At 43.0% G+C, this 24,214-nt stretch overlaps 1 protein-coding gene across 15 annotated transcripts in view; it reads right to left on the reverse strand.

Moving 5' to 3' along the window:
* Positions 1 to 24,214, reverse strand: part of CAMK2D (calcium/calmodulin dependent protein kinase II delta) — a 142,561-nt gene that overhangs the window by 77,164 nt on the left and 41,183 nt on the right. For 14 of the 15 annotated variants that reach the window (XM_083459245.1, XM_083459250.1, XM_083459252.1 and 11 more), the window contains one exon: positions 12,389 to 12,448. The exons of the other annotated variant lie outside the window; for it this stretch is intronic. In XM_083459245.1, the coding sequence (XP_083315371.1) occupies positions 12,389 to 12,448 (60 nt within the window). The remainder of the gene's footprint in view (positions 1 to 12,388; positions 12,449 to 24,214) is intronic. 15 annotated transcript variants of the gene reach the window in all.

Here is a 24,214-nt window from a genome sequence, read left to right on the forward strand (position 1 = left end):
TTATTATATCATTGTTAACTGAAATCCATACAGAAACAGAAAATAAACCTTTGCAAATACATTTCTCGATCATGTGTCTGCAAATGTGAGTGCTAAGGGGAAGGCCTCTTCTATTGGTACAGTCAAATCTTGTATACCTTGGCCCCTTAATATTTTCAGTTTATTCACAAGTTTTTCATAAATAGGGCAGAGTTTCTTAAATGGGCGTAACTTTTTCATAAATAGGCCAGAATTCATCCCCACTCCCCTTCACATTTACACACACACAATGTATGAAGACCTTTGTGAAATGACACTTTTTAGAACCTCCTCAGAGGATGCAAGAGCATTTGTCTTAGGACGAAGGGAGGAAAACAGGTTGTTGCTATATTTGGTATTGTACTTCCAGTTATCAGTGCTCTGCAGCCAATTCCCACACAACAATGTCGGAAGCCGAATTTTCACTAACCCAGATAAAGGAAATGCTTCCAGAATCCATCAAACTGACAGCTGGCAACAGGAATGTTCAATGACTTAATAAAGCATGAGGGTGACAGAAATGAAGTCTCACATTGAGCTGGCACCTCCTTGCTGGCTTCAGTTCAGCACATTCCAATGTGCATATTGAGGAGTCCATGTACCACTTTCTTATTTTTCTTTTTTCCCAAATAGAAAATAAAATGATTTGCAGAATGCCCGCATTCACAGTTTTCATTCCAGTAATTAAGACATCTAAGTCACTTATCTGCATGATCCTGTTGTGACGGCAAGCTTATTTCTAACCTGATTTAAGAGTTTGACATTTATTTTCTGTTCTGGCTTGTTGCCAGACCTCTTTGAGGTGTTCCCTCAAAGATGGAACAGTATACAACTCCTAATGCCTTGCCAGTACAATTTTAGTCATCACTAGTACATTCATAGTAACTTTCCTATATAAGTTTGAACTGGTTTTATTTTAAAACCCTCTGTTTATATCTGGTTCCATTTTGGACAAAATCTCGATGCCTGACTACTCCATCACTTGGAGGGAGCACAGATTTCAAAGGAAGAGGTTTAAGCATATTCTGGACACCTCATAGCTGAAGGCATTAGGTATTTAAAACTTTGGGTGGATATTGATTCCGGTCCAAAATATCTTAACTGAGGTGTAATTCTACCAAACAAAATAACTGGCATTTACATGATTTCGGGCCAGTTTCAACAAAACAGTTGGGCCATGTTTCTGGTCTACAGTACTGAGAAGACTATATTTATCTTGAATTGAGAATTTACTCTTAAGTCAGTTAATGATCTTAAGTGCAGATAATCCTAAGGTCACAATTGAGGAAATGTTAAGAACTCTTGAACACCACAGGCTTAATAAAAAATAATCAACATGTCTGTATCTACTAAGAAGAAAGTCCCATTGAGTTCAATGGGATTACTACCAAGTATCTCCAACCTAAGTATGTACTTACCTGCTAGAATAATTATAACGGCCAGTGACCCTGATTTTATCTCAGTTACAACATCAAAAGGTATTATCCTATTGTATGGAATCAAATCCTTAAAGGAATATTACCCATTCAGAACCCATATAGCAATACTCCTGAGGTCCTCTGCATCACTTCATCACTTATTGAGCACAGCTCTTTCACTTTTACCACCAGTAACCTACCTATAAATGAACACTAACCTAATTGATCAGCGACCAGCTTCAAGTGATTGAAAACACTCGCTTCATTACAAAAGAAGTTACATTAACATAGCAGATGACACAACACTGACCTTTCACAAGAAATGTGTCGTTCTTTAGTTTTTAGGTCGTTAAACACAATTCTGGCATGTGATATAAGTAACAAAGATGTAATTACATGCACATGTTTTTTGAGAACTCAACTCTCACTATACTTTAATGGAAGCAAGGGCCAGACAGGCCCTCGCACAGCACACAACTTCTGTTTGTGGGAAATGAGTGCAAATCCTTAGTCCTAATTGTTAGGGAGAAAAGCTTGGAAGTGAATTAGTGAAATGGTTTTTCCCCATAGACCTGTCTCTACTTCTGATAACTCAGAACCATTCAGCTCCATTGCAGGCTTCTAGTGGCGCACTGGCAGAAGTGTTTGAATATTGTAAATGGCTTTTTGGATCTGGTTTAATTTGTATACATTGGTACCCCGCAAGACGAATGCCTCGCTAAACGAAAAACCCGCAAGACGAAAGGGTTTTCCGATTTTTAGAGGCTTCGCAAGACGAATTTCCCTATGGGCTTGCTTCGCAAGACGAAAGCCCATAGGGAAATCTCCTGGGACAGCGGGGAAGCGCAGCGCACCTTCTCCTCTGTTCCCAGACCTGTCCTGAAGGCTTGTGGTGGGAGGTCCGGGAACAGAGGAGAAGGCGCGCAGCGCTTCTCCTCTGTTCCCGGGGCTTGCGGTGGGAGGAGGGTTTTTCCTTCCCACCGCCAACATTCAGAACAGCATTCTGAATGTTGGCGGTGGGGAGGAAAGCCCTCCTCCCACCGCAAACCTTCAGGACAGGTCCGGGAACAGAGGGGAAGGCGCGCAGCGCTTCTCCTCTGTTCCCGGACCTGTTTTGAAGACTTGCGGTGGGAGGAAGGTTTTCCTCCCCACCGCCAACATTCAGAAGGCTGTTCTGAAGGCTGGCGGTGGGAAGAGAAGCCCTTCTCCCCCGCCAGCCTTCAGAAGAGTTCCCGGAGGGCTGCCTAGGCTGCGGATAGCAGCATGCTGCCCCGCGCAAGGGGCGCTCTTAAGCAGAGCGCCCCTCGCGCGGGGCAGACATCTGCAGCTTGGGGAGCCCTGCAGGACTTCCCCGCAGGGCTCTGCAAGCTGCAGATAGCAGCCTGCTGCCCTTATCCGCAGCTTGCGGATAGCAGCCTGCTACCCCTATCCGCAGCTTGCAGAGCCCTGCGGGGAAGTCCTGCAGGGCTCCCCAAGCTGTGAATGTCTGCCCCGCGCGAGGGGCGCTCTGCTAAAGAGCGCCCCTCGTGCGGGGCAGCAGGCTGCTATCCGCAGCTTGGAGAGCCCTGCGGGGAAGTCCTGCAGGGCTCCCCAAGCTGCAGATGTCTGCCCCGCGCGAGGGGCGCTCTGCTTAACAGCGCCCCTTGTGCGGGGCAGCAGGCTGCTATCCGCAGCTTGGAGAGCCCTGCGGGGAAGTCCTGCAGGGCTCCCCAAGCTGCGAATGTCTGCCCCACGTGAGGGGCGCTCTGCTTAAGAGCGCCCCTCGGGCGGGGCAGCAGGCTGCTATCCGCAGCTTGGAGAGCCCTGCGGGGAAGTCCTGCAGGGCTCCCCAAGCTGCGAATGTCTGCCCCACGCAAGGGGCGCTCTGCTTAAGAGCACCCCTCGGGCGGGGCAGCAGGCTGCTATCCGCAGCTTGCAGAGCCCTGCGGGGAAGTCCTGCAGGGCTCCCCAAGCTGTGAATGTCTGCCCCGCGCGAGGGGCGCTCTGCTAAAGAGCGCCCCTCGTGCGGGGCAGCAGGCTGCTATCCGCAGCTTGGAGAGCCCTGCGGGGAAGTCCTGCAGGGCTCCCCAAGCTGCAGATGTCTGCCCCGCGCGAGGGGCGCTCTGCTTAACAGCGCCCCTTGTGCGGGGCAGCAGGCTGCTATCCGCAGCTTGGAGAGCCCTGCGGGGAAGTCCTGCAGGGCTCCCCAAGCTGCAGATGTCTGCCCCGCGCGAGGGGCGCTCTGCTTAAGAGCGCCCCTCGTGCGGGGCAGCAGGCCGCTATCCGCAGCTTGGAGAGCCCTGCGGGGAAGTCCTGCAGGGCTCACCAAGCTGCGAATGTCTGCCCCACGCGAGGGGCAGCAGGCTGCTATCCGCAGCTTGCAGAGCCCTGCGGGGAAGTCCTGCAGGGCTCCCCAAGCTGTGAGTGTCTGCCCCGCGCGAGGGGCGCTCTGCTAAAGAGCGCCCCTCGTGCGGGGCAGCAGGCTGCTATCCGCAGCTTGGAGAGCCCTGCAGGGAAGTCCTGCAGGGCTCCCCAAGCTGCGAATGTCTGCCCCGCGCGAGGGGCGCTCTGCTTAAGAGCGCCCCTCGTGCGGGGCAGCAGGCCGCTATCCGCAGCTTGGAGAGCCCTGCGGGGAAGTCCTGCAGGGCTCCCCAAGCTGCGAATGTCTGCCCCACGCGAGGGGCAGCAGGCTGCTATCCGCAGCTTGCAGAGCCCTGCGGGGAAGTCCTGCAGGGCTCCCCAAGCTGTGAATGTCTGCCCCGCGCGAGGGGCGCTCTGCTAAAGAGCGCCCCTCGTGCGGGGCAGCAGGCTGCTATCCGCAGCTTGGAGAGCCCTGCGGGGAAGTCCTGCAGGGCTCCCCAAGCTGCAGATGTCTGCCCCGCGCGAGGGGCGCTCTGCTTAACAGCGCCCCTTGTGCGGGGCAGCAGGCTGCTATCCGCAGCTTGGAGAGCCCTGCGGGGAAGTCCTGCAGGGCACCCCAAGCTGCAGATGTCTGCCTCGCACCGGGCAGCAGGCTGCTATCCGCAGCCTAGGCAGCCCTCCGGGAACTCTTCTGAAGGCTGTCGGCGGGAGAAGGGCTTTTCTTCCCACCGCCAGCCTTCAGAAGGCTGTTCTGAAGGCTGGCGGTGGGGAGAAAAGTCGTTCTCCCCCCGCCAGCCTTCAGAAGAGGTCTGGGGACAAACTGTCCCTGGACCTGGTCTGAAGGCGGTCTCCATAGGAACGCATTAATTGATTTTCAATGCATTCCTATGGGAAACCGTGCTTCGCAAGACAAAAAACTCGCAAGAAGAAAAAACTTGCGGAACGAATTAATTTCATCTTGCGAGGCACCACTGTAACAGTAAAGGAAATATGATCAATGTCATAAGTTTTTCAAGCAAGGGGGAGACGCAGAATTATGACTGTCCCCAAATCCCTTTCAAACTCAATCCTGCCCTGGCAATATAAAGGCCTTGAACAACAACTAGTTTTACAGGAGGAACACTTTGACCATGGGGGTGAAAGGTAAAAGACTATGGCTTCTATCTCATCTCCTCAAAATGCTATTTGCAGTGGGTCACCTCGGATATTGTTAAGAGACAGTTTGCTAAGATCCTTGCAAGAATTTTGCCGGCTGCAGCTAATAGAGAGATGCCTCGATAGTTTCCGCAATCAGTTCTGTCCCCTTTTTAAAAAGAGACTGATAATTTTGGCATCCCTAAAGTCTGTTGGGATCTCGTCTCTCTCCCAGATTTTTTCGATGAGCTTGTGAAGTTGCTGTGTAAGTTCAGTTTCACCCACTTTGAAGACTTCGGCAGACATCCCATCAGGTCCGCTGGCTGTTTTTCATTTGGTTAATGAGCGACTTGCTGAGCATCAGCCTATTAGTCACCCACAAGTGGGGCATGAAAGAGCATTCGGGACCTTCTGCTGCAAGAACAACCTTCCACCAGCAAGTACCTCGACCTTCAAAGCACTTCAATGACACAGGCCCTATTGAAGTGGCTTAAATAGAAATGCTAGGATGTGCAGTGTATTAAACATGGCAATGGTTTTAAAGTCAAAGCTGGAATTTTTTTTCCAATGGAAAAGTACCCCCCAAAAGCATAATGTCTATGGCTTCTTTAGGAGACCTGTTTTCTACATGCCTGCATGGTATATAGCATGTTTATTTAGAAGCAGAGTCCTCCAAGGTCAATGGAATTATTTCCTCATACATGTGCTTAGAATTGCAACCTTGACTGATCAAAATATAGCCTATTAAAAATTACACCTTGTAAGAAGTTAATGCATTCTGAGCTTCATTCGTCCATTCAACTACAAATAGGAACATACCCTAAAATAACAGAACACCTTCCCTTCAGATCTCAAGGAAATAAACAATTATCTGACTTTTATAAGACATCTGAAGGTAGCCTTGTATAGGGAAGATTTTAATGTGTGTGATGTTTTATTGTGTTTGATGTTTTAATTTGTTGGAAGCCACCCAAAGTGGCTGGGGCAACCCAGGCAGCTGGGTGGTATATAAATTTATTATTAATAATTATTATTTCATTGTTTCACGAACATAAGAGGAGGGACATTGCGAAAACCACTCACAGTTTAACTTTCAAACCGTGAAAGCAATGTTGCGAGGGGAAAAAATTGTGTGTGGTGTGTGTGTGTAAACAAAAATTGTATGAGAAGAAAACAAATAGGTCAGTAGAAACATCCAAGGATTTAGTCTACATCTTTCTTTTCTTTTCTTACTAAATTGGGGCTTCTGGCAGGCAGCATAGCATGTGTGTTACTTTCAAAGAGAGCTTGCTGGAACACACAACACAGAACTCATTGCTGGAGGGCCGATAGCTAAACACAACAAGGTTCTTCAGGATTATGGTAACCGAGTGTCATCTGCATTTTTTCGAAGTACAATGGATAGCAGAGGTCATCTCTCAGTGAAAGAAGCTATTACTGCTCTGTGGCATTTGTTCCTGTCTCTTTGGATATGCCTTTAAGATGCAACTCTGGCTCCTTTCATTTCAGACATTTTATCTGAAATAGTAGCTGGCGCACTTGCTCTGCTCTATGGCACATTAAGCTTTGTGAGAGGCTCCGAGGCATCCATGCTCGCACACACGCATCTAGAAGTGCTCTGTAGTTAAGCATACTGCCGTTTTCAATCAGGGACTCACAAAACCCATTGTTTAACATGTTTAAACAGTATTTGGGTTAGACATTCTAGCACTGGTAAAGTCACGCCATTTCTCGGCTGGATCAAGTAGTCAAAAAAGTGTTCAAATGTGCCAGAACATTAATCAGGCTTCTGGAATTGCAATTAGGCCCAGGAAGAAGGAGGAAAGTACGGTAGTATTTAAAAACTGACTGCAGCAAGGTTTTCTAAGCTATAGCTTCAAGGTAAGGCAGGGTGAGCAGCAGGGTGAGCATGCCAGAATTCAAAGGGTTGGGTCACATACTCTGGAAACAAAGTTCTCCTTCTGCAACAGGACTTCCTCTCCTACTTCTCTCCCAGTGTGCCCTCAAAATCAGCTCCAGGGGTCTCCCAACCCTTTGGAACAAACTTTTGAGGCTGCGCAGGGGGCTGCAGGGGAGAGAAGGGGCAATTCCACTTTGCAAATGGAAGTCTGTTGCCCAAATGGAACAGCAGCACCAGGGACAACCCTTTGATTGGCGCCCCAGAGCTGTTAACTTTCAATAAGGTAACAGTGTGTCTAATACAGTGGTACCTCGCAAGACGAATGCCTCGCAAGACGAAAAACGCGCAAGACGAAAGAGTTTTCCGTTTTTTGAGTCGTTCCGCAAGACGAATTTCCCTATGGGCTTGCTTCGCAAGATGAAACGTCTTGCGAGTTCTTGCGAGTTTGTTTCCTTTTTCTTAAAGCCGCTAAGCCGCTAATAGCCGTGCTTCGCAAGACGAAAAAACCGCAAGACGAAGAGACTCGTGGAACGGATTAATTTCGTCTTGCGAGGCACCACTGTACGCTGTTTAAAGACAAAAACTCACTACCCAAAGCACGTTGTTTTAAGCCACACCTTTTTGCAAAATGTAGTGGCAAAGTGCTGCAGTGGAGGAACAGGTAGAACCTATTGTCTTCAATCTAATGTTAATAACTAGGGATGAAGCAACAACAACAATCTATCTGTTCAAGCAAAACCCACAGTCACCTGTATTGCTGTATGACAGTCTTCAACCTTTTCAAAACCAGAGCTCTCATTTAACCCAAACAAGCTTTGGAGACTCGTTTCTTAATCTTTTTAACCATGTACTTGTACTGCAGTAGCAACCCAGCTTAAATCAGGCTTTGGCCCAATCTACTGGTTTGAAGACCAATGCTTTGGAACATGTTTAAGAAATGAAGAAACCTCCCCACAAGGTAAGTTGGCCATCTGTAGTCTGACAATACACAGGCTGGTTCACATTTTTGTCAACCCTGTGCAATCATAGGCAAGGCCAAAAATGGCCCTGGAGTGGTCTAGACTCAGTAGAGGAAAGAAATCTGAGAGGAAATGCTACACATGAACAACATATCTTTCATACACCAGAGAATATCACTAAAGTCAACTAACTGCTTATTTCCCTCTGTACACAGCAGAAGGGAGGACATTAAGAATCAGGCATTTGATTCCCTTTTAGCTCCTCTGCCTCCCTCATTTTTTCCCCAAGTCCTCATTGTTAAAAGGCTTTAATTGCTTCTGAAAAAAATAAACAAAGCAAGCCTAACCGGCAAAATCAACGCATGAGTGAAAAGAAGCCTTTGTGATCACATTCACCTGAAAAACAAGTTTACCCTGCGCACCCTTATCGCATGAATATAATTTCATGCCTAGCTAGTACGGTAATGGTTCTGTGATATGACCTTTTCCTCTTAATCCTAATCTTCATAGCTGGGAATTAGACACTGCTTTGGCTACTTTCTTCCAGACATGGTGTGTGGTTAAAATGGCCAAATACCTTCTTTTAATGGGAAAAAAGAAAACTAAGATGGTAATCAATTTACCTTGAAGTCCAATTGTACTCAATTGGGCTTGCTTCTGAGTAGGCAAATACAGGATCACACCAAAGATGGAATGTTTGATCTCACAATAGATCTATTATTATTATTATTTATTCAGTTTATATATCACCCTTTATTAGAAGATCCCTGGGTGGTTTGCAACATTAGAAAAATTTTACAGAACATCAATGATAAAAACATAATAAAAAGCATACTGACACACAGCCTAATAATTACGTAGCCATCATAATAACAGTCCTTTCCTTTCCCCACACACTTTCACAGGCCACAGCTTATTTAATAGCCATAGACCCAGGCAAAGAGGAATGTTTCTGCCTAAATACATGTAACAATGGCGCCAGGCGAGCCTTTCTGGGGAGAGCATTCCACAGTCAGGGAGCCACCACAGAAAAGGCCCATTCTCTTGTGTATTAAATTCAATTCAAACTCATTCAAACATTCAGAAAACTGGAAAGGATGGTCATATACTTCATTCTTTAAAAAATAAAGAAAGGAAAACATAGGCAGTGTTTTACTCAGAAAACAGGGAACATCGGAGAACATGTTTTATGTTGATTAGTTTGCTGCAACATATCGTTTATTTTAACACAAAATTATTAATGCCAGACACAGGTATTGTTACTGAAGGTTACAAGCTACACTGATAAGATGTACTGATGTAACTAACACACAGGTATGTAAGGCATTTTACTTTACAATCCAGAAACTGAAAGCTTTTAATAATAATAATAATAATAATAATAATAATAATAATAATAATAATAATTTTACAGCTCTTGTAGCATGTAATCTGCAAGCCACAGCAGTTTTTCATCCCACCTGAAACTCAATACATTTTTACTATTTGTTATATAACATGTTACAGCAACATTTTATTTTATTTTAAAATAGTAAATAGAAAATTGTATAGCTGCTTGACTAATTAATGGAATCTCACAGGTTTTAGTGATTACAAAATGAAACCAAGGAATACATGCCAACACAAAGCTACAAGAACAATATTGGGCTAGCATAATGGGAAAGATAAAAGGATTTCTTTTTTACAAATCAAACATGGAAAATAAAGCACATTCCAAATGGAAGCAGGCCAGCAAATGGAAAGCTCAGGAATGTGTTTTTATTATGAAGAAGAAAAATGGGTTTCCTTCCCCCACCCCATTTTTTTGCACCAGAGATTCTTCCCACTTACTTCTAGAAATCGAAGACTACCAGAAAGCAAAAAGGAAGCAACATAAAAGGGAAAATTAAGCCCTTTGTATCTCTCTCTCCCCCCTTCTCTCTCCACTGCATATAATTTAAGGTACTTTGAAATGAAATTCCATGCGCAGAAAAAAGTAGACTCTACAAAAAGAGCAATTTTCCACTACTTCTCTTCTAGCTCCCCCCCCCCCAGCATCATTACAACCCTGGATAACTACAATGAATACAGTACAAGAATATTTGTAAAGTCTGATTTCTGACACTGCTCAGTTCAAGTCCCGTTAAAAGTGCAACTTTTTTTGCATGTCCCATTTCCCACATGCGCCTTTTCAATTTAGCCCTACCATATCAAGGGGATTGCCATTCATGATGTCCACTGTTGCTCTGTTTACATGCTACATTTTTATCCTATACACATGTGATTAGAATAGGTACTGTGCTAACCAGCTCTTGGTTGGTAGAATGCAATGAAACATTACTTTAGTATCTTTATTTTTGCAGTAAGCAATAAAGAAAGTATTCATCCTCCTATTGGAACTTAATGAGGCTTGGCAGCTTTGCAAGCAGGCCCAAAATTTTAACCAGATAAACAATGCTGTTGCAATAGCAGTATTACCAATAATCTTACTGCTTTATTGTTTTTGTAAACCGCTTTGAGGTTTTTCTACAAGTAAGCGGTTTATAAATTTTATGAAGTAAAGGAATAAATAAAAGAAAACACTGCCTAAACAGCAGCTTGATTCTTTTGAGGGCTCCATCACTTTTTAATATGGAAGCTGTACTACTTAAATGCAGAAAGTCCGAATCTCTAAAGAACCAAGGCATACCGATAGTCATTTTTGTATTATCCAAATAGGCAAATATTAGCTTTATAATAAAGCAGGCCTCAAATCTAATCCCATCTTCTGTATAGAAGTTTGATCAGCTGCATCAGTATGAATGGGGATGGTTGTACTGAGAGCAAGTGGCCGGCCTGCAAGCACCAATGCCAGAGATGTTGAAGGATGTCAGGGATGAGAGAAAAAGCTCCCTCTCCTCCTTATAGTAGCCTCTCACTGTGGGTGTACATACAAGCACCCTTCCCACATTAATGTGTGAAAAGGGGAACAGGATTGTTCCTGCTGGCCACATACCCAGCAAGCCCATTAGGTACCCCTCCCGTAGCTGCCACAAATATGGTGTCCGTGAGAAAGAACCACACACATAAGGCTATTCCTTTAAACTGGAAACGCTGACTGGTCCATAGTAGAGAAGCTGTGCAAACGCCTGTCCTTTTCTCACCAGTGCTAAATGTGTGACTGCCAAGGGGGCATGGCTAAGCAGGGATACATCAACAGATGTGGCCAGCGGACAGAATCCACTTCCCATAAACACATACAGTAAACAAATGTGGAAGGGTGCTTGCATGTATACCCACAGCGAGAAGATGCGGTAAGGTAGAGGGGTCCTTTCCTCCCTCAAGTATCTCTGACTTTCTTCCTGCCCAAACAGAAGCAAGGTGAAAAACAGCACATGGCCCCCTACAAACATTTCATTCAAGGGCTTAGAGGCAATAAATAAAGTAGAACAGGACATTTCTGACACTGCCACACTAAACTGTATTGCTGCAAATTTCAGACAACACAGTCATCCCATAGAGTTAGCCAGTACACATCAAAATGAAAAACAATGGGCCTTTATTGCCACATTCAAAAGCATGTATCTTTTTTCAAACTAAACAGCAAGATAGCAGCAGATAGTTGCCTTTGAACTGTCCACCAACTTCAAATTCTCATGGACTTCGGATAAGGCCTTGCAATCTCAAAACAAACACCACCACACACATAAGAACTGCTGAAGTGTTCACCAGAGGCCCAGAGCTGAGCAATGACTTCGCTAGGTCCATGAACATCTTCAAAGTGACACAAACCACCAAAACCCCAAACAACTGGCCTAGAAAGCATAAGATAATATGCCAGAGCTTAGGGACAATGCTTTTATCTCAACACAATGGAAAAACAACAGCACAAAGCAAAAAAAGAAACATGAGCACAATTTGCTACAAATTCTTCAGAAAGTTCCACACAGGCCTTGGGATGTGTCCTGTTCCCTCCAAGCCTGTTCAAATTCAGCAATGAAAACAAGCTTAGTTCGACTTATACCCTCTAATTCAAAGAAGAAGCTCTACTGTAGCGATTTTAAAACTCTTGCTATATTGCAGACAACTGTGCTGATATGGTTGATTGCCACACATTGCCACATTAGCTTATAGCCCCTGCATAGGACAAGTTGAAAAGGTAAGAAAAGGGATGGGTGGGAGGTTTGCTAGGTATTGATAGAGTTGTGAAAATTCCATCTCATTGAGCTATCAGAGCTGTCTTTTTCATTTTTAACACCTAGCTACAACTCAACAATTCTTTTCCTTTCTTTATTCCTTGGGTAGCACAGCTGGGTCTGGGGTGAGGAACCTTTGCCCTTCCAGGTGTTGTTGGCTACAACTCCCTTGATCACTCACCACTGGTCATGCTGGTCAAGAATGATTGGAGCTAGTCTAGCAATATCAACAGGGCCAAGGTTTTGCATCCCTTCCCTAATGTGAAATATTTGCATTTCTCAACATATGCAGAAATTTCTTAGTAAATTAAAAGTTTTAATGCTATGCTCTGACACTGTTATTAGATCACATCAGTACAAGCACAAGCTCATCTCTTTGGTCTGCCTTATTTCACTGAGACTAATACTGTGGCATTTCTCCTGTAAAAAAAATTCTACATGGCTGTGTATTGTCCACATTCTTACCAATATTGGGATGCTTCAAAAGGCGACAGATTCTAGCTTCTCTTTCCAATTTCTGGTGATCTGCAGAAAATAATAATAATAAACAGATTAATAATTTTAGCAGGAATAACCATGTATTTTATTTAGCGTGAGAATAAAACAAGAACTGATGCAAAGTGAAACATGATCATGGAATGTACATAGTGCCCTTTGCATATTTGAAATTCCTATAAATACTGTATTCTAACCATCTGCCATGGTGACTTAGAAAGATCTACTTAATTCACAACTTTAAGCAGAATAAATTTAGCTATTGTGCCAGGGTGCTGTCTCTAAACTCAATTCTAGATTAAGTGTCAATCCGCACTATACATCAAAAGCAGTGTTAAACAACTTTAAACAGTACTGACTTCCCCCAAAGAACTGTAGTTTTTAAGGGTGCTGACAGATGTTATGAGACACTTGTATTCCCTGCATAGAGCCACGGTTTTCAGAGTTCCCTTGTAAGAGGGATTGACTGTTAAACGTCTTTAGGAACTGTAGGTCTGTGAGGGGAACAGGAGTCCCCTAACAACTCTCAGCACCCCACAAAAATAGGATTCATTGGGGGGAAATCCGGACTGTTTAAAAAGTGATATAATAGTGTTTAAATATATAGTGCAGATGGAGCCAAGGCTTAGTATAGTGGACAAGAGAATGAGCTAGGAGATTCCCATTTCAAATCTTCTGTGTGACTTTTGACAAGACACTGGCCCAATTCAGGTGTCATGGCTATTGGCTACATCGTGGTTTGTTTATCAGGGCTGTGCGTTAGTCTTCCATACTATCTCCTCCCTTTGCAGTACAGCATTATTTTACCCACACTGAAGGGGATGGATGGGATTGCAGACCTGAGATACCAGCTCTGCAAAGTAATCCAACTTGTTAAACCAATTTTGCTGGGGGTAAGGGTGAGGTTAGAATAGTGCATGGCAACTCTTCTGAAATGGGGAGCCTTCTGTCCTGTTGGAGGCTCCCTAAGCATTATAAAACACTGGTTTCCCAGGGTTCTAACATTCTTATTTTCCAGGGATCTACAGCTTTCAGTTTCAGAAGATCTGCCTCTATCTTGTGGAGGGCAATGAGAATAGTGAAGGGAGGGTGGAGCTAGGAAGTTCATCTCTGCTGCTCCCCGTTGTGTGTTTCTGTCATAGAAATCTAGAACCTTTAGTGTGAATTACTTCGGCACCCACTCACTGCTCCTATCCAAGTTTCTTTCAGCGTCGCTTTGTATACAGTAGAATTTATAGGAACTCTTAATGTGCCTGGACATGCATAACACTTGCAGGGAGGGGAAGAGTTTTAGGAGAGACTTGTACCAAGTTTCTGTATGACATGATCTGTTTGATGGCCTAGAATTGTTTTGCTAACAACTTCCATGTTAAAGTACAGTGGTACCTCGGGTTAAAAACTTAATTCATTCTGGAGGTCTGTTCTTAACCTGAAACTGTTCTTAACCTAAGGCACCACTTTAGCTAATGGGGCCTTCCTGCTGCCACCGCACCGCCAGAGCATGATTTCTGTTCTCATCCTGAAGCAAAGTTCTTAACCTGAGGTACTACTTCTGGATTAGCAGAGTCTGTAACCTGAAGCGTATGTAACCCGAGGTACATAAATCCTCTTGCGGTGGGAGGTAAGGAGGGGGGAAAAACTTGTAAGTGGCAAGCCACTATGGGTTCCTGAAATCAAGCCAGCTTGGAGTGCAACCAAGCCGAGTATATTATAACTAGCAAAACAAAGGCATCAAAGAGTGCTGCAATTACTTGTGATGGAGCAAATAATTTACAAGTGAATTATTTTCTGAACTTTAGCCTAATTTTTTGCTTGTCTGAGAATAGCTCATGATTTCCTCTGAGTCATCTGTTATTAAGCAATCACACCGCAACTTCCAAGATTTATTCAGCGGGGCACGGCAAATGGTACTTTAGGTCAAGTTGCCAGAGGTATGGCAAACCAGGAAATGCAATCAGGTTCGCATTTCTGCAACTTCTACAACTTCTCATGGCCAAGCTCACAGTTAAAATGAATTCTGTGGTTTGTTTCTCCCTGTTTGCACTTTCTTTTAAAGCAAAAGTAGCCAGGGCCAGAGGGTGGCCAGACTTCTGGGATCTACTTGCTTTTGTTTTTTTTCTAGTCTAGACCTTCAAGTGTCACCAACTAGAGTCAAATGCAATGCTTGTAGGCCTGGTGTAAAAAAGGAACAGAATGCCTGTGAGGCACATTTCCCAGACCAAATATTTGCTTTCAGTATCAGAATTGGCCTTGCAATCATTTCACACAAAAATACACTCCAGTTTTCTGCAAATTATAAAAAAAGGGAAAAGTCTTTTTGTAATTTGCAACTGGAAGCCAAAAACACTTGCAGATCTATTTCAAATTGCCCAGAGATCTACTAGTGGACTCCAATTTATCTTCTGCTCTCCTCTGGTCTAGATAGGTTGTAAGCCTGAGTTGAAGAAGGGTTACTTCTGGGAACTACTGGGAGTCTAGTAGCTACTACTCTGAAATACTGGGTTACTTCTCTGAACTACTGGGAGTCCAGTAGCTGATCAACCCTTTTCCTTATTTATTTCAAGGACCCTTCCTTACCGGAAGGTTTCACTTTATTTATCAGCTTTCCATCAGCAGGGCAGTTTGGCTGGAATTGCACATGCGCTCATCAATACTGGGACAGCTTGACCCGCACGGCAAGAGGGTTGTAAGAGTTTAATGTCCTTGATTATTTGCCTTGTTGCTTGCTATGCCTGCGTGTGCACAATCAAGTCCCATGGAGCCCACGGGGGTCGTTTAACCGGCCCATGGACCCCTGCCGACCGCTCGGGGACCCTCGCCGCCTGCTCAGTTGGCGTGGAGCAGAGCGGGGACCGCCTTCCGTGACACTGGCCGGCTTCCCATTGGCTGCCGGAAGCTCCTTCAGCCAATGGGAAGCTGCGCACACCTCCTCCGTGCTGGAAGGAGCGCTGGAAATAGCGTTTGTGCATGCGTGTGCACGCACATACTCCGACCTACCGCGGTGTCTGCGGGACCGTGAACTGGCCCAAGCCACAAAAACTTTGCCAACCCCTGCTCCAGACACACAGAACATGCATGACAAGAAGAAAACTCTAGGTCTCTCCTGTATGTGCCAGCTTGTTGTTGTTTTTTAATGTGAGGAGCGTCCAAATTGCATCCCTACCTTCACCTAGTAGCATCCAACAACAGATACATCGTGTTAAGTCTTGTGCTTGTCTGTTTCATGTCTATGAGCAGCCCCTCCCCCCCCCCCAAGGACACAAGAACCCTATCAGGCCCAAGGCACATCTACAGCAGGATCCTGTTCTCACAGTGGCCAACCAGATGTCTATGGGAAGCCCACGAGGAGGACATGAGTACAACAGCACTCTTCTGTCCAAGTCCCCCAGGAAATGATACTGGAGATGATACAAAGCTACATTGATTGGAGCCATAGATTGCCTTATCCTTGTCGTCAATTGTTGCAATCAGGTTATCAAAACCACTAAACAGAAAGAGTCTTATATGGAGTTAAGCTGAACAGTACTTTGGTTTATAATCCACCAGACATAAAATATGCACTAGATCTGAATGTTAAGATTACTGTAAATTGCCCCCATGCATGCATATTTCAAGGCAATGCAAATACTTAAAAGAGAAAAGTTGGTAAGTGGTTGGAGAGGATCACACAATAACATTGTCTTTGATCAATGAACTCTTTTTTTCCTTGAAAGGTCTGAGACTTCTATGGTATATTACCTTCATCTTTCATTTTCATTCAGAACAATAGAAAGCACTCCATTCAAGGAGCAACCACGTTATAAGCAACAGATTCTATTTTAAATGTGTAGTCTAGCATCAAGGATTGCTTCAGGAATTCTCAAGAGCTTGCAGGCATCCAGTAAATTTTTCTACTTTCCTTTTCGCCTTTCAACAATGTGCGCGGGCACAGAGAGAGATTGAGAGTTCACAAACTGCTTCTGAAACTGCCCTTGCTTTCAGATGAGGTTTACCCATGGGACATGGAAATCCAAATTCCCATGGAATTGTTTGTGTGGCTCTACAGGTCTGGGCAAAACACTTTAACAAATGTTTATCAAATAATGTTAAAACATTAACAGAGGAAACATGTATGAGGCTGTAGAAATATCCATAGATGTTTTTGCTCCTCTGCAAAGTTTCTCTAAAAGCTATCCAACTGTGGGAGGACATCAGTAGCAAAACTGTTAAGATTGTGTGGCACCTTCCTTTACTGATTACACTGAACTCTGTACAAGAAATCAATTCCAGATATAAAAATCAAGGATTTGATTTTCAAGGCTCCAAAGCCCACAATGCAGCAACTGTCACCAAATCCAACTGCCCTAATTTTCTCTTTTGGAGAGGATGATACTTCTGACATTTCACAGTGCAGCCAATTTTAGACTTTGATTATTAGAGAATTCAAAAGCAGCTTGGCTAGTCGCACCACAGCCGGCAGTTCTCAAGGCTTTCTGTCCAGAACGCTGGGTGCCCCAATTGCTTCAAGCGGAAAGAACAGAACCCCATCAATCCAACCTTCTACAAGGCCAAGGCTGGAGAACATTGGCTCCTGGACTTTACACAAATAATGCATTTTCTCAAACCAAATGCTTTAGTAAACATCACCTTCTCCTAGGGAAACGTTTGAAATTGTTTTCCTTTATTTCTTCCTTACTTGGAAGGGTGGGTGAGGTGGGGGGGAGGTTGGTCGAAAAAGTAAGCCACTGTTCTAACATAATCAAGCACAACTGACATTAATAAAGTGTTTTTCCTCCTCAGCGGAGACCAATCTTCTTAATGTATCCTGTTTTCAAGTACTTGTCAGGTAGCCATTATTGCCAGGACAACTTCCCATAGATACAACAAAGCACAATGGATGCTTGTATCCAATAATCGGATGCCACAACAAGAGCCAATTTTTCTCCCACTGGATGAAAGTAACAAGAGCCCCCAAATTAGGGCACACAGCATGCCTCAAGTTATTTTTGTGGATGGACACTGCATCAGAACTTCTAGTCAACCAGGCTTTGAAAAAATAAGGCTAAGAAAAGCAAACTCAATTGATCTGAAGTGCTCTGTGATCACTGAATAGATTGGGGAGGGCGGCATCTACTGATTTTAACTATTTACCTTACAGGCATTAAGAGGTTTTTTGTTTGGAAAGAGAGAAAGAAAGAAAGAAAGAAAGGTAAATTTGCACTAATCTTGCCAAAGGATCCCAACAAAGGAATGAAGAAAGGACATATTTATCAGCCACTGAGTGCTTTCCTAGCACTCAGTCTCATTTTTCTATACCTCTATTCAGCCATTATTACTCCATTCTCAACCAGCAGGACCATACTGACTAACACATTAATCTAACAAATTATGGGATGGCAGGCTATACCAAAAGAAGGTGGGTACAAGTAGATATCATCACATCCAGTGCTCAAAAGGGCTTAGAAATCATCACTGACAAAGTAGGCCTTTGTCTTTATCCAAATTTAATTACAGGGAAATGAGGCATAAGGAGCCATGGCTCAAAGCAAGTCATTCTGCCAGGAATTTAAAACCAGATCTTCCAGGTTAGTATCTGCAAGAAACTATCAAATACTTAGTAGCAAAAGTCCATTGTCAAGAGTTTATAACGAGCAGTAATTAGTATGAGTGCATGTGCCCAGAATCTATAATGATGTAGCATTCTGCAACAAAAGTTACTTCAGTCAACAGTGTGACGCAACAGCAAAAAAAGCTAATGTTCTTTTGGGCTGTATCAACAGAGGTATAGTGTACAGATGAAGGGAAGTAACAGTACTACTCTATTCTGTCTTACTCAGACAGCAACTGGAGTACTATGTCCAGTTCTGGGCCCCACAATTTAAGAAGGATATGGACAAGCTGGAACATGTGCAGCAGAGGGTGACCATGATGATCAAAGGTCTGGAAACCAAGCCTTATGAGGATCAGTTGAGGGAGCTGGGTATGTTTAGCCAGGATAAGAGGAGACTGAGAAGATATACGATAGCCATCTTCAAATATCTAGAAGGCTGTCACATGGAGCAAGCTTGTTTTCTTGTGCTCCAGAGGGTAGGTCCTAAACCAATGGCTCCAAGTTACAAGAAAGGAGATTCTGAACTTTCTGGCAGTAAGAGCTGTTTGACAGTGGAATGGACTCCATTGGAAGGTGGTAGATTCACCTTCCTTTGAGGGTTTTTTGGCAGAGGTTGGCTGGCCCTCTGTCATGGGTGCTTTAGTTGACATTCTTGCATAGCAAGGGGAGGTCCCTTCTACAATTCTATGATTCTAAGATGGCCACTCCATATTCACAAGCTGCAATGCGCAACAGCCAATCCACAAGCCACAAGTGAAATAGCTGGGGATTCCATAAACCCTGCCACCTCTCCTGCTGAGCCACTGGTCCATCTACTTCAGTGCTGTCTTACTCTGACAATGTAGAAGCAATCACAGTTTTTTATTTCCCAGTCCTTACATGGAAATGGTGGAAATTGAATCTGATACTCAACCAATGAGCTATGGCCCTTCCCTTCAGAAGGCAGGGAATGTCGCAGCACAGCCCTTGTTGACTCTTTTGGTTGGATTGTTCAATCCCTCCCTCCCTCCCTCCCTCCCTCTCATACACCCCCACACCCACCCACACCCCTTTTCGCACAAGAATGCAGGAGCAAAGAGACATCTCTATCAGTGTCTGCCGAGTAGAAGAATCAATAGCAGCCTTTAGTTTAATACTAAATGTCCAGGTAACTTGAATTCTAATATACCGGTATGTATCTTTAGATAACACCTAAGCAAGAAGCAATATTCAAATCTCCCACTTTATTGCAGGGGCCCAAAGCAGAATGAATCACTTCTGGAATTCTACTTTCTTGGTTGTTTTATTTATTTGTTTTACTCTTGATGTAACTTATAAAGGAATGGCCATGCTAGTCCATTGTAGCAAAAGAAAATGACCTTTTTCTTGGTACAAGTAATTCCAACAGTAACAGACATCTTTTGGGGACATATGCACACTGATGAGCAAATATGTGAGCGCTAATGATGCACCTGTTGGCATCAAGAACCCAAAATGCCTTCACTACTCTTTTACCTGCCTCATCCTTTTGCCTCTGTGACAGTTTCCAGTGCCTGCATATTCACAGTCCGAGGGAGGTTCAAATTCCAGTTCACAAAACACCAATGCAATTTCCAATTCCAAAAATGTATGAGCAAAAGACATTTCTCAGTGGCACCGTTTCTAAAAATAACACTTGCACACATGAAAATGTGAGGTTAAGGTTCCCAATCACTCCCTCCAGCAGATTATTATTTTTATAAAAAATAAAAATCTGTGGTTTTGCTTATGGTGTATCATAGCCAAGGGATTCCTTATTGCTTTTTAACTATGCCTTCATTGACTGGTACTACTGGCTGGAACGTGGCTCATTTCACTTTACAAACTATCCTGCTACTGTAAAAACAAAAACTCTTTAGATGGATGAGATCCCCCAGCAGGCATTTGAATCCCCTGACTACTAGCTTATATAGACGTAAAAGGGAAAAGGCTGCGAAGAAAGGCTAGAATCTTCAGGGACATCAGCACGTATATTCTAAAAAAGAGAAATCTTTGGAGGCCATGCATCTTGGCAGAAAAAATCTCTTTCCTGATCCCAGATGTATGTTGGCTAGCTTTGTGTTTACTAGAAGCACATTTGTAATTACAAATACAGTCTAGATTTGACTCCTAGTATCCAAACTATTGTCCAGGACGGAACCTCAGGCTCAAAAGCTGCCCTAGCTATAGGACAAAATGTACTGTTGACATCTCCCTCAACACACAGAGTGGGGGGGAAATCCTAGAATATATTATCTAGTACCACAGATTATTATTTTTAAAGGAGTCCCGCCACAGAAGGCAAATGCAAATCTACTGCTACATCACTGTACTTCTAAAAATGGAAGAATGCCCCACAACTAATCCTTGGAAGTTACAAAATCACAAGACAAGAGCAGCTGGAAAACAAACCAAGCTTTGGAGAAAAAAAGCCATAGTTTGCTTGACTGAGTGACAAACTTGTGGTTGGTTAAACAAATGATGGCTTAAATTTATGTGTGAACCAGGCCAATAAGTTAGATGCTCTACAACATATTTGTAATCCAGCTAGGGGGGGAAAAGTTTTGTTTTGTGTCCAATCAAACCTTGATTTAGAAAGGGTACTTGGTTCATACATAAGACCAAGCCACAATTAAAACAAACCATAGGCCAAAAAAAAATCATGGCTTCAGACAGCGATTTGCTGAGAGTAAACAAATCACAGTAGAGCTACTAGACACTGTCCACAGCTAACACTAAGTCATGGATTTTAAAAATCAAGGTTTAGCGCTATGACGTAATTAGGCCTAAAAACGTATTAAACATTACTTATTTACATTTTAGGATATGATGCTACAAATTAACATTTCAGTTAAATGTTTACTGTGGTGCTTTATAACAGCAAAATAAAAAGACGAGCATTAAAAGTCATGTGCAGACTTTGTGTTCATTTTTTATAATCTATCATATTACATGTTGCAAGAGAGGTGACTAAGGTGTCCTTGCCAGAGGTGTCAAAATACCTTGTTCTGGCCTTGCTTTTAAAAATCAACTCCAGAAGTCAGATTAAAATGAAGTGTGCCGCGGACAATCAACTAAATTATTATTGGCCTATGTTGTCATCTTCATGCACAAAATTATGGAAAATATTTCCTATTAAACAATTTACACGTTAAGATTTACAGTCCAGTAAATGTGGGTGTCTATTCTGAAGTAAATCCCATTGAGTTCAATGGGACTTTCCCCTACTGAAGCATACAGAGGGTATTGCTGTTCCTAACAAACACCACTTAAAACGTATCAAATTTTGCAAGGGTGCTCCTTTTTTTATATAGAATCGTCATGATAGGAGCATTCTGAAACTATTTTGATTACTTAAAATATGGTTTGACCCCCCCCCCAACTTCAATGCTGCCAGTTACCTAACTTATTAATGCCTGTTTCAGAAAGGTCATTGTAGAATCGGAGAAACTAGCTCTTTAAATAGGGAGCATAATTCTCCCCCCTCTCCCTGTGTTTTGGCAGAACAATTCCCGTATCTGTAGATAATATCCTCAGCTATACTTTGCAAGACTGCTTTACCTGGACCTATGCCAAGGATCTGGGTAAGTATTTCTGTTTCCGTGATCTGATTTCCTAGTGGGCAGTCAACAGTGTTAAATCGCCTACAAGGTCTAAACCTTGTGTCAATTCATGCAGAAAAGGGAGCCTCGACCAACTGAACCCAGTCCCTCAACTGACAATGGTACCAATAGCACAAAAGTGTACTAACACACATTAAGACAGAGACAAGGACCCATGCTACATCTTGAATTATGCAACCTGAACCAAGGTCAAATTTAATATGTCCTGCCATGTTTGCATGGGACTTTTTCATTCTGATTTTATAGTCAAATTCACAGTCTGTAACTTTTTAGACCATGTGTGTTGTGCATGTGCACGTGCGGCTTTCTAATGCAATTTTTGAACAATGCAAATAAAACACAGAAACATAAACTAAAAAGAAGAGAGCTCTAAATTTGAAGGGGGGGGGGAAATACCAGTTGCCCAAGAGTGACCTGTGCTGAGGCCAATCTACAGTTATGCTATCTCTTGGTTATGTTTGGTTATGTCTAGTCACATCAGACATTCAGTCAGGCCAAACATCGTATGTGATTGATTACTTTTATATATGGACATAGAATCTGGACACACTTGGTTTCAGCATCAGATACCGCAATAATAAAAAAATGGCACGGGAATGAATCTTTAAATCATATTTTTGGTAAGCCTACTACTGACTTCAGGCCTCATGCTGGAACCAGCTCCACTGAAAGATGTGGTCCACAGCCTGTAAATTATGAGTCATGCCTAAAGAACCTTGGCTCTGTTACCTCTTTCATGTCTAAATTCAAATTTATTCCAACATCCTAGATTCTGGCTCCTACCACAATAGGGATGACTCAGTTAACACAAACTGGATTCCAAGAAACTGTGTGTACAAATGACAATGAACGAACTGATGGAAAATAATAGTTTCCTTTCTTGACTATTTTTTTTAGGGGAGAGGGGGTAGTCTACAATATTATTTTATCATAACTGTTTGCTATTTTGACCAAGGTTTCAATCTAACCACACTTACTAGGGAGGAACTCCTCCTGAATCCTGTGGCAGGGAGTGAATTTCTGGCAGCATATACATGCTTAGGCATGCACTGACTATATATACATTTTACACAACCGTTCATTTTTTTGTCCCTGCTTTGCTAGAACAAAATGCAGTCTTTCAGGGCTGCTCTGAAAAGGTTAGGTTTTTGATGTCAGTGTATTGACAAATCTTTCAAAACTGAAGAAACCCATCAAAAACATTCCCTAGGATCTAGATCAGCCTTTCTCAGCCTGGTGCTCTCCAGATGTTTTTATTTGGTCAGCTATGTGTTTTTTATTAATTTGTAAACTGCTTTTTATGTGTCAAGTCTGTCTAGAAACATATTGCAATTTATTTCTTTGTTTTGCTCAAGGTAGGCTTAAAAACAGGACAAAAAGGGTTCTAAAGCAATACAAAATGAACACCTAAGGTGGAGGAAACCTTTTCATACAGCTTTTGTTGAAACAAAAATACAGTATCTCTGATTGTTTTTGGAAGGTACAGTAAGTGGGCACCTGCCGTATCTCAACAGGGATGCTGTTCCATGGAATGAACTACTATTATCCCTGACATGCCATCTGCTGCTGATGTGGAAGTCCAAAACATCTGGAAGGCTGACCTATACTAGTCTATAATTTTCTAACTTCCCCCGTTTGGCAATTTATGAGGGCATCCGGCCTACCTCATCTTTTTCTTAAGCTGCATCTCTAGTTAACAGCTCCATAAAGATTATATCAGAGGTTAAGTATTTCCTCCCTGTAAAGATGTACTTGTAGTAAGTAAATCAAATACTGAGATTCATAGACTTCAGAGTGCAGTCCTTAAGGTACTCATATTAGCTGACCTAAAAAGGGTTACTCAAGGTAAATTATTTTAAAATTGCCAATTATTAGAGCTTTCAATAACCAAGGTTAAGGGTGCATTCAGTATGAACACCATGTTCTTTAAGGCTACTGGAGCATTGAGCTACATGACTTGTGCCTTACAGACACAATTCATTTGAATAATGCCACTGCTTCCTCTTGCCTAAACGAATTATTGGTTATTAATTTCTCACTTAGCTGAAATTATTTCTAAGCATAGATTTTGTGAACAAGTGCCTCAACCATTGCAGGAAGCACAAACTGTAGTCCAGAAGAACAGACATAAGGAAATTACTAATACACTATAGCTAGGCACATTGCAAATTGCTGGTGTACGTTATGTCACAGTTTTATATTTTGTTTGATTTTTCAAAACATTTATGCATTTGTGTGGATGACAGTGTGAAAATCTGTGGAGTTTAATATGGTTAAATTTAAAAGACAAATTCAGAACAGATGCTGTTGGTAGAACAATGCTGGCTTTGAAAGGGAACAATTTAAACATTATGATGCAGTCACAGAAACTAATTAAGCTATGAATCAACTTAACAAATTGCAAGCAAATTGGTAAATGTTACAGATGCTTCTAGTGGTCACTACGCTGAGGCTTCAGGGAAAAGTAGCTGTGGCAGCAGGCAGTCATTCATATTTACTGTTCCTATCTGTTGTCTAGCAACCAGACACCCAATGGCACCATGACCACTTGACACCACTGCATTGAAACTACCCCAGCATGAAGAA

Source organism: Podarcis liolepis (assembly GCF_965112155.1).
Source record: "Podarcis liolepis genome assembly, chromosome: 9".
In the NCBI taxonomy this organism is placed as follows: Eukaryota; Metazoa; Chordata; class Lepidosauria; order Squamata; family Lacertidae; genus Podarcis; species Podarcis liolepis.